General features: G+C 45.5%; 1 protein-coding gene across 1 annotated transcript; it reads left to right on the top strand.

Annotated features, from left to right (window-relative positions):
• The first annotated feature begins 1,984 nt into the window (after nucleotides 1-1,984).
• UXT (ubiquitously expressed prefoldin like chaperone) lies at nucleotides 1,985-9,582 on the top strand. The gene is made up of 7 exons (XM_006165792.3): nucleotides 1,985-2,082; nucleotides 2,261-2,367; nucleotides 3,371-3,452; nucleotides 3,607-3,674; nucleotides 3,942-4,049; nucleotides 9,235-9,298; nucleotides 9,479-9,582. Exons 2-7 carry the CDS (start codon nucleotides 2,270-2,272, stop codon nucleotides 9,530-9,532), a joined length of 474 nt encoding a protein of 157 aa, XP_006165854.1. The 5' UTR covers nucleotides 1,985-2,082; nucleotides 2,261-2,269; the 3' UTR covers nucleotides 9,533-9,582.
• The last annotated feature ends 1,031 nt before the right edge of the window (nucleotides 9,583-10,613 follow it).

Here is a 10,613-nt window from a genome sequence, read left to right on the forward strand (position 1 = left end):
ACCATTCATCAGTTCATGGGCATTTAGATTGTTTCCGTAACTTAGCAATCGTGAAAAGTGCTGCAATAAACATTGATGTGCAAGCACTTTTTCGATTAAGTATTCTTCTGTCCTTCGGGTAGATACCGAGGAGTGGGATTGCTTCGATAAAACTTTATTATTAGACACTGTAATTCAAATTTCATGTAATTTTCATATGCACAAAGCATCCTTTTTACTTTCTTATTTTTTAATTGCCAGAAGGCATGTGCACTTGCCAGAGACAGAGAAAGCATATCTTCAATGGGGTGTAGTCATCCCTTCTCCTCCATTCTTCCACCCTGTCAAGGTTTGGGGGATGCACACACACACACACACACACACACGGTGTATTTTTCAAGGTACTGGGCAGGGATTCAAATCACATAGTCAGCCATGAAAGATGTGGCTCCCTTAATCAGTAGGCCATGAGGCTGGCCTGAGTTAGGAATACTACTTACATCTTCCGAATGTTTAAAAAAGTCAAAGAAGAGACTGGTCTCATGGCCTACTAGTCAAAGGAGCTAGATTCCCCATGGCTGACCACAGTTCAAATCCTGATCCCCTGAAAAACACACCAGATATGTGTGCATGTGTGTTCCAAATCCTCACAGGATGAAGAAATGCAGATGAGTGGGGGGATGCTTTCTCTTTCTCTCTCCGGCAAGCACACACGTCTCTGATGACTAAAAGAAAAAAACTGGTGAATCTAAGTGCAGGATATGTGGGTGTTCACTGTCAACTCTTTATAGATTTGAAATGTATAAATAATGTTAGAAACATTTTCTAAAGTAAAAAAAAAAAATGTATTTTCGGGGGAGATGTAAATTAATAGACTTGCACAGACCTATCTCCAACCAGAGCATCAGAACCATCTGTGCTCCCCTGTTCATATTTTCTCTTTTCACAGGAAACTGCCACAGACTAACTTGGTAATATTTGTTTATCTAGTGCCTGTTTCAATCACATTAAATGTAATTTTAACTAAATGTAATGAGATTTACAAAAAATACTATTTAAAAAATATCTCAATGTTTCCTTTAGACTCATCTTGTTCTAAAAGCAAAGAAAAGCTTGACTTGCTTAGATTCTGAGCATTTGAGGAAGAGGAATCTTTCGTTACACATAAAACACAAAAATTATCTTGGAAGACTTCTTTTGTAGGGGTAGGTGCTCTAGTCCTACAGGTGGCAACAGCATTTGCCAGTGTCTGGGTTCTCCAGGCTCAGGCTTGCACTTGCTGGATTAGGGTTCAATGCTCTCATTTGAAAATCGAACATGGGAAATAAATTCATTCAGTCACTGCAGTGCATAAAAATAAATTTATAAAAAGCTTGCACATTTAAATAAAAACATAGAAACTATCCCACAAAATCGTCGACCTTCAGTGGAGGACTTCTGCGACCCACCATTTGACTATAAAATGAAGTAATTAGAGCATGTCGTCAATCTTTTCTTAAAAAGCCTCGACTATGGACTACGGGCTGCAGATGTGGAGTCATCAAAGACAAATTTTGGGAAAGTGGTCTCCGTTTAAGAAACTGGAAGTGCTCACACTCATTGCATTACGGGTAGTGTAACCCGCACCTCCCATGAGAAAACTCAGCATCCGTGCCCATACATGAGAAAACTCACCATCCGTGCCCATACACACCGGAACCGTAATCACTTCTTGCCCGTCTGTTTCCGATGTCCTGACTTTTACATACTCAACGCTTCGCTCCCTCTCTACCTCCACCCGTGCGTACAGCCTCACCCCCAAGCCCGCCAAATCCCATGAAACCCCACCCCCACCAGCCACGCACGGTCCCCATAGGCTCCGCGCATGGCTTTCGCAGCCGGGCATTAGCCTGTGTCTGAGCACGTTCTGCAGTCTCCCCCGATACCCCGGCATCCCACAAAAGCCCCCCTTCTCTTCTCCCTTTCCGCCTATCTTCTTGAGTCCCGCCCTGTCCCGCCCCACCTGGCTATTTGGTTGGCCAGCGCGTTTGTTATACGTAATCCATCCGCGCCGCCCGGAAGCCGCGGCTCATACCAACTGTTCTTATTGCCCGCGGCCCTAAGGTAAGGGTCGCGCTTGGGTGTCCCTGGGTGGTCGTGCGCCGGAGTTAGGAGGGACAGAAGGCGGAACCGCCAGTCTGAGCCGGAGAAGCCCATTTTCAACGTTGAGAGGGTGGAGATGAATTGTGCATGAGGCCAAACTGGAGTGGTCAACGTGGTGTTCCCCCTCCCCACTCCCCAGGCGCTCATCATGGCGACGCCCCCTAAACGGCGGGCATTGGAGGCCACGGGGGAGAAAGTGCTGCGTTACGAGGCCTTCATCAGTGACGTGCTGCAGCAGGACTTGCGGTGAGTGACAGCACGGGAGGCGGAGCGTTTGGAGCATTCCACGTGGTGGCTGGGGGCGTTCAGAGTTAGGGCCCAGACTTCGGATTGGTGGGCCAGGCCATCCTAGCCCTGCTGTGCACTCCTCTGGAGCTGGAAGGAGGGGCGACATCCGGGGGTGCGATTTGGCTGGGACCCCGTATTTATAGCTGAAGGCTTGTCCGCGGATGCGCAGCCTCTGATTGCGTGTAACGGATTAGAGCTAGATTTACGGAGCCCTAGTCCTTTGGTTCCTCCAGTCCTGGCTTGACTATTTCACCATCCTTGTGAACATGATGTACCTCGCCTCGCCTCTCTGTCTCTTACACATTTTCCTCATCCGTGAAATGGGGAAGTTTTTAGAATCTTTTTTTATGCGATGGTTTGGAGTTTTCAATGTGTTCAGTCCTTGTAAGGAGTTTAGTCTGAATGCTTGAAACATACTAAAGGTTCAATGACTGCAAAGAACTGTTATTACTGTCATTATTAATCTGAGCTGGAACTAAAGTGTTCAGAACTAGGACTATGAACATCCTAAAAAGGATGGAGGATTTTTCTAGGGAGAATCAGACATTCTGATTAGAAGGTGGCATTGGAAGTCAAGTGTACTAAAAGGTAGTGAATAAAACAGGTAGCACATTGGCATTTGGCAAGCATTCTAATATTGGGTCGTACTTTGTACTAATTGTAGCAGTTGTAGTAAATACTCATTTAAGCCTAATGACTCTATAAGGTAAAATATTCATTACTGTCATCTCTATTTTGTAGATGGGAAAAGTATTAATAAATCCCAAACAGGATTTACTTGCCAGAGTCACATAGCTAAGTAAAGACCCTGACAGTCTGACCCAGAGTCCAAAATGTTAACTTCTGCACTAAAACTCATTTTCAGAGTATGGTAACACGAGCATCTCAGGGTCATGGTAGAGGGATCCTAAGAGGGACAGGGCTGCTGCCTATTGGTCACCATTGTACTTTCATCCATCAGAAAGGTGCTGGACCATCGAGACAAGGTATATGAGCAGCTGGCCAAATACCTTCAACTGAGAAATGTCATTGAGCGACTCCAGGTAAGACTTCAAGGTTGGTCACAAATTTTTATATGCATGTGTATGTGTGGGCAAGGGAGGGAGATGGGAAGCAAACCCCCCTCCCTGACCAAAATTTGTCACCTGACCTAAAATTTGACCACTGACCCCTACCTCTTTTTCCCTGGCCCCACAGGAAGCTAATCACTCGGAGTTATATATGCAGGTGGATTTGGGCTGTAACTTCTTCGTTGACACAGTGGTGTGAGTGTCTACCCGCCCCTCTGAGACCACAGGGTTCAGTTTCCCTCTTCCCTCATGCAAAAAAAAATTTTGAGTATTTTCTACGTGCCAGTCACTGTGCTAGGTTTCATACCCATTAGGATGTAAGCTAAGTGCTGGGGATGTGAATAAATTAGGACTAAATCCCTGCCTTCCCAATGTCTTGATTTGGGGAAGGGGGGGGTAGTAGAAATAGTATCTTAAATATGCTAAACTATGATAAGGACTTCCTAATCTCTCTTTCCTTAGCCCAGATACTTCACGCATCTACGTGGCCCTGGGATACGGTTTTTTCCTGGAGTTAACACTAGCAGAAGCTCTCAAGTTTATTGATCGTAAAAGCTCTCTCCTCACAGAGTAAGTCCATTTCATGAGGATAGTGTTTAAAAACACCACCATTTTTGGGACCAGCAGTTAGCGTGATGGCTATGTCGCTGAACTCCCTTGTAGTCGACTGCAGTTCGAGTCCCGAACCCGGTGGCTTAAACTCACACTGGGCATGTGTGCTTGCGTGTCCAAGATCCCGAGAGGAGAATGGAGGAGAAGGGATTGCAGCGTGGCCATCCCCCCTGGGGGGTGATTTCTCGCTTTCTGTCTCTGTCTCTCTTTGCCCTTCTGGCGAGCGCCCGCACCCTATAGCAAAAACCTCTTAAAAAAAAAAAAAAAACACCATTTTCAACAGTCTGCTCCCTTTCCCCAGGGCTGCCTGGGATGATACTTAGGGACCCATCTCCTCTCCTCTTTGGGGCTAGGGCTGAGGAAAGTGGGGATACAAATCTCAGCCCCAAGTGTAGTACATAATTACTCAAGAAATGGTCTTCGTCTGATTCATTCATACATTATTCAGGCATCTTCTGAATGCCAGGCTATTCTCGGTGGTGGGGTTGCAGCACTGAACAAGAAAGAAGAGTTCTTAAAAACTTACATTCTAGCTAGACTGTACTCTTGTACATAAATATAATTATGACCAGATTTGTGAGGGCTCAATCTGTGGATCTGTAACAACAAAACAAGTTGCCATTGACCTCTCCTACTGATTTTCCTGCTCTTTCACTGTGCTCTCATCACACCAACCTTCATGTGCTCTTTTGAATGCCCCAAGCAGGGTCCCACCTGAGGGCAGTTGCAGGGGCTATGCCCTCTGCCTGCAGTGTTCTTCACCTCTACCTGCCTGGCTTCCTTTCTCCTCACTGTTGCTTAAATGTCATTTCCTCAGCCAAACCTTCTGAAACCTAACTTTAAGTTTGCAACCCCTATCACTCCTGATTCCCCTACTTGTTCTTTTTCCCCTACTACGTAATTGTCTTCTAATATTTACTGTGTGATTTCTTTCTTTCTCATGTTCATTGTAAACTTCAATTAGGATATAAGCTTTACAGAGGGAGAAAGTCTTATCAAAATATGAGATGACTAGAATAGTGCACAGCATGTAGTAGACACTGTGTCTGTGGAATGCAATTTTAAAAGGTATGCTGGAAGCACATCAAAGAAGTGACTAAAACAGATCTATGTTGGTGGTAATGGGGAAAAAAAGTGTGGACTCCAGTTAAAGAGGCTAGCATGAGGGCCAGCAGATGGCTTAGTAATTAAGGTGTTGGGTTCCCACACGGCTGACCACAGTTTGAATCCTGGTCCCAGCGACTTGACTGTCACGCTGGGCACATGTGCATGTGTGCCCAAAATCGTGAGAGGAGAATGAAGAAAGGGTTACAGCATGACCATTCCCCCCTCCAGAGATGATTTCTCACTCTCTCCCCCTCTCTCCCTCTCCCCCTCTCCCTCTTTTACTCTCTCCCTCTCTCCCTCTTCGCCTCTCCTCCCTCTCCCCCTCTCTCCCTCTCTCCCTCTCTCCGTCTCTCCCTCTCTCCCTCTCTCCCTCTCCCCCTCTCCCCAGCAAGCACACACACCCTGTGGCAAAAATCTAAAAGGAAAAAGAGGCAAGCACAGGTCAAGTGGCAAGAGCATGGAGGCACTGAGCAATACACTCTGAGATTATCACCATGTCACAAGTGTGAATACCACTGATCTAAATTGTCTTCTTGGTTATGTTTATTCCAGCACTCATTTTTTTTCCTAGTTTGCTGTAGGACACGTGTGCTCACCAGACAGAAGTAGTGGTGGAGGACAGGTGGGGAGTGAGAAATCACCTCTGGGGATGGTGATCACACTGTAATCTCTTCTCCATTCTGGTCTCATGATTTTGGGCACACAAAGTCCCGTGTATTCAAGCCACCAATTCTGGGACTCAATTCTGGGTAGTCAGCCACGTGGGATCTAGTTGCCTTAATCACCACACCACCAACTGGCCTTACATTCATTTCTTCCAGATTTGCCTCCATCAGGGTTTTACTACATTTCTCTTTCCAAACCTTTCTAGGGTTTCACTATTAGTAGACCCCAAAGAATGTCAGACCTGCTGGGATTTCTTTTTTCTTTTCTAAAATTATGCCAGAGGGTATGTGCATTTGCCAGAGAGAGGCAGAGAGAAAGGGAGAAGGGAAAAATCACCCCTCAATGGACTATGATCACACCACAATTCATTCTCTTCCAGTTCTCCATTTTGTTGGGATTTTGGGTGTGCATGCACACACTTGCTCAATGTGTTTTTCAAGCCACTAGGGCTAGGATTCCAACTATGCAATTGGCCATGTGGGGTCCAGCTCCCTTAACCACTAGGCCATAGCCATCCCCCTGCTCAGATTTCTTCATCTTGGTGATGAGACCAATAATCAAATACTGGTGAAGTATCACTTATCCAAAATGCTTAGAACTAGAAATGTTTGGGGTTTCCGATTTTTTTTTGAGATTTTGAAATATTTGTATATACATAGTAATGTATCTTGGGTACGAGACCAAGTCTAAACACAAAAAAGTTTGAAATCCATGCATAGTTTTTTTTTTTATAATACTCGTTTCCACGAACATTTTGAAGACTCCATTATACACATGAAAGTACATGTAATTATAGGAGAAACAGCATAACCATATGACTATATTAAACACTGCCTTGGGCTAGCTCTGTGGCCTGGTGGTAAGGGTGCCAGATCCCACATGACTGACCACATGGTTTGAATCTTGGCCTTGGCAGCTTGAAAAACACACCAGGTGTGTGTGTGTGTGTGCAAGCCCCATATCCCAACAGGGTGGAAAAATAGAGGAGAGGGATTGTGGCATGACCATGCCCCATTGGGGGATGCTTTCTCCTCTTCCTCTTTCTCTCTGGCAAGCACACGCAGCCTCTGGCAAATTAAAATAAAAACACTACCTCACATATTAAGTCAGTAGTAATAAGTTAAACATATCTTTTTTGTGTTGCAGGGAAAGTCACGATGCATTTTTGCATAGAAAAACATAGAAAAATACATCATGACTTTTCCTGACAACCTAATAGTATTTCGTAAACTTTATGTTTTTGTTCTTTTAAGTGTTGAACTTGTAGCCTTTCGTAGACTTCATCTATGAACATTAATTAATTTTGTTCTCTTTTTTAAGGTTCACTTTTCCCTTAGGAGCTGATCAGGTTCATTACTCTGTTCTTTGAGCACTACTCCAGATATTCTTGAAAGTATTCTTGCTGTCTGGCACAACACTGTGATTCATTCTTGACTTGCCCTAAGCATAGACTTAAACATTAAGGACCTCTGGTTCCTTTGAATGGAGTAGTGATTCACATATTCATTTAATATATCTTGGGTGCCTACTCTGTGTCACATTCTCTTCTGGCTCCTTAGGAATATGGCAGGAAATAAAACATACACAAATCCTTGCCCTTGTGCAGCTAATTTTCTAGTCAGGGAAAACAAACAAAAAATGATGTGTCATGTTAGATGTTGCCAGTGTTACAGAGAAAGAGCATAAAATGATCAGATACCTTGCCTGCCATAGAGCAGATGTGATTTTAAATAGAGTGGTTGATTAGATGTGGGGTGTGATGGTAAAGGAGAGGAGTCCAGGTTTTTGGTGGAGAACCTGGAAGGAGGGAGTTGCCATTATCTGAGATGGAGAAGACAGGAGAACAGATTTGGAGGGGAAGATCGGTTCAGTCTTGAACCTGTTAAGGATGGGGGTGCTTATTAAACACTAGTAGATTTTTTTAAAGATATAATTAAAACTCCCAAGTCACGTTCAGGAGAGAAGCCTGGGCTGAAAATATAACAGTGGACAATAGTGGTATAAAGATGGGCCTGTCCTATTTTTTCAATTTAGAGTCCTATCCTTTGGCTTCATACAGTATTTTGTTTTCATTACCCCTCAAACTGACTCTTACACTGACACATATCTCAGCACAATGTTCTTTCTTCTTAGTTGCTAGAGGGCATGTGTGTTCACCAGAAAGAAACAGAGGAAGAGGGAGAAAGCACCCCTACTGGGCCATGGTCATGCTGAAATCCCTTCTCCATTTCTCCATCCTGCCAAGATTTGGGGCACATGTGCACACACACACCGGGTATGTTTTTCAAGCCACCAGGCTAGGATTTGAACCCCGGTTGGCCAAGTAGGATCCATCTCCCTTAACCTCAAGGCCAGCACAGCTCAACACAACAAAATCCACATTCCTTCTATCAATACCCTGCATGATCTAGCCCCTTTCTGCCTCTTGGACCTTATCCTACATCACTTTCCTGCACCATTCACTTAATTTCTAACACTGATCTCCTGACTGATCCTCAAAAAGCTCTTTTCCTGCCTCTTGGTCTTTGTGGAAAAGACCCTCCTACTGTTTAATTCTTATTCATTCTTCAGGGTTTTTTTTCTCCTTTTCTTAGTGATTTTTGCTATAGGGCGTAAGTGCGTGACAGAGAGAGAAAGTGAGAAATCACCCCCTGGGAAGATGGCCATGCCACAATCCCTCTTCCTCCATTCTCCTCTCGTGATTTGGGCACACACACACACAGGCGCCTGGCATAAGTTTCAAGCTGCCAGGTCCAGGACTAAAACCATGGTTGGCCGTGTAGGAATCAGTGCCTTAGCCATTATACCACCTGCTGGCCCCATCTTTCTTATTCTTCAGAAAGGCCTTCCGTAACCCTTTGTATCAATTAAGTGATCAGGCAAAACCTGATCCAAACTGGCTTAGACTAAAGAAATCAGTTTCTGTAGCTCAATAGTCCAGGGCCCTAGTGGTTTCAGGCAGCTCCTGCTTCCCAGTTACTTTGGCATCTTCCTGGAGTTCCCTCTCTCACACCTGTTGTACATCCCTTTGGTAAATCCAAGGGTACTTGAGAAATGTTCATGAAAAAATAAAGTACGAACTTATTTTGGTGAAAAAATTTTTGAAACCTTTGCTTAGTTTTTCTTTTTCCATAATACACATTTTCTGTGAACATTTTGAAGACTGGTATGTATTTCAAATCCACCTCAACTGTTACCACTGCAGCCTGATCCCCATTTCTCACACTTCCCCAGTAGCTCTCCTTATTCCTAGTCACTTCTCTGCCCAGCAGCCAGATGGGTCTTCCTAAACTAGTCAGTTTACCTCCCTCTAGTGCTGACATAATCATAAGTGGGGCCCACTTTGCCCTGTCTTGTTTCTTTTCTCCAGGCTCAGCAACAGCCTCACCAAGGACTCCATGAATATCAAGGCCCATATCCACATGTTGCTAGAGGTGAGAGCAGCTCACCCCACTCCTAGACTACTACAAATGTGTTTAAGGTGGAGGCCTGAAGAAGGGAGAAAGCCAGAGAAGGAAAGAACCACTTTTGTCTCTAAATTGAAGCCAAGGGAGGGGCATCACACTGGACCCAGTCTCTGTTCAGTCTTTTTTGTTTTTTGTTTTTTTTTTCAGGGGCTTAGAGAACTACAGGGCCTGCAGAGTTTTCCAGAGATGTCTCACCATTGACTTCTTCCTGTCTTCCTCCGACATTAAAGAGCCTGAATGCCTTTGCGTTACATGGCCCTTCTTTTCCCCCTTAATCCCTGCTGGTTGTCAAGGTGCCCTGTTTCCAGACCACATAGTTACTGGGAGACCTAGATACCCAGTCTCTATGTGGAACCTCCAAAGAGCCCCTAAAGTCCTGCCTCCAACCTTTTAGCTGGCAGCATTTGCCTCTTGACTTTGTGTTCTGCCCTCTTTCCTATCGCCTTGGCAACCTGGGCCCTACCTCGTATTTCCATTCCTTCCCTCTCCACACACACCTCCCTTTGAATTGCCAGAGAAAATGGGCCGATTCTGGATGGAGGTTTGCTCCCTAAGTAATTGGACCTTCACGCCTAGCCCTAAGGTGTAACCCTCTCCTGTACCCCAGTCCTTCCGTGGGTACCCTTACACCCAGGTCCGTTTCAACCCAACCTTGGACTCGCCCCTGCTTCTAAATGGTTCTGGTTTCCACCAATAAACGAAGAGCCAGATCCCGCCCTCCCTAGTTCTGCTCCTATTCTAGGCAGAGCCCGGCTTCCGCCAATCATTCCAGAGCCAGGTTCTGCCCTTGTATAACTAGCCATAGCTCGACGCAGCTCTTTTTGTAAGCATTTAATTTCTGCCATTCGACATTGCTCCAAGCATCTGGGAGCCATTCTGCCTTCCTGCCTACGCAGAGCCTGGGTCGACCCCCATCCTTGCTGGCTGCTACGCCCATTTCTATATAAGTCCTGCTTCCGCTAAGCAGCGTGGCGTGCAGCACCACCCCCTTAGTGTTTTGGCAGCTGTCTGGGAGCCTCTCATCCTCCAATCAGTGGAGGATAGGGCCTACGCACCCTTATCCTCCGAAGCTATTTGTCTTCCATCAATCCCGTTCAGGCCAATCAGTGCGAGACAGGCGCCACGAACCTTGTCCATTGCCCACGGTATCAGCCAATCAGCGTGGCGCTCTGGCGAGGCCTAGCACGGCTTCTGGGGGACCGTCTACGGTCCATCATCTTCCTTTGGGCCAGTCACAGCATAGCTCTGTGAGGCAGAGCCCGCCTCCTCAACTCGAAGCCGC

Source organism: Tupaia chinensis, unplaced genomic scaffold (genome assembly GCF_000334495.1).
Source record: "Tupaia chinensis unplaced genomic scaffold, TupChi_1.0 Scaffold144034_1, whole genome shotgun sequence".
NCBI classification, from domain to species: Eukaryota; Metazoa; Chordata; class Mammalia; order Scandentia; family Tupaiidae; genus Tupaia; species Tupaia belangeri.

Excerpts from the sequence above, each read along its gene's own strand:
- UXT (XM_006165792.3), top strand. The coding sequence starts at position 2,270 with ATGGCGACGCCCCCTAAACGGCGGGCATTGGAGGCCACGGGGGAGAAA. Across the intron at positions 2,368-3,370 it reads GTGCTGCAGCAGGACTTGCG|AAAGGTGCTGGACCATCGAG; the intron begins GTGAGTGACAGC and ends TTCATCCATCAG. Across the intron at positions 3,675-3,941 it reads TTCTTCGTTGACACAGTGGT|CCCAGATACTTCACGCATCT; the intron begins GTGAGTGTCTAC and ends CTCTTTCCTTAG.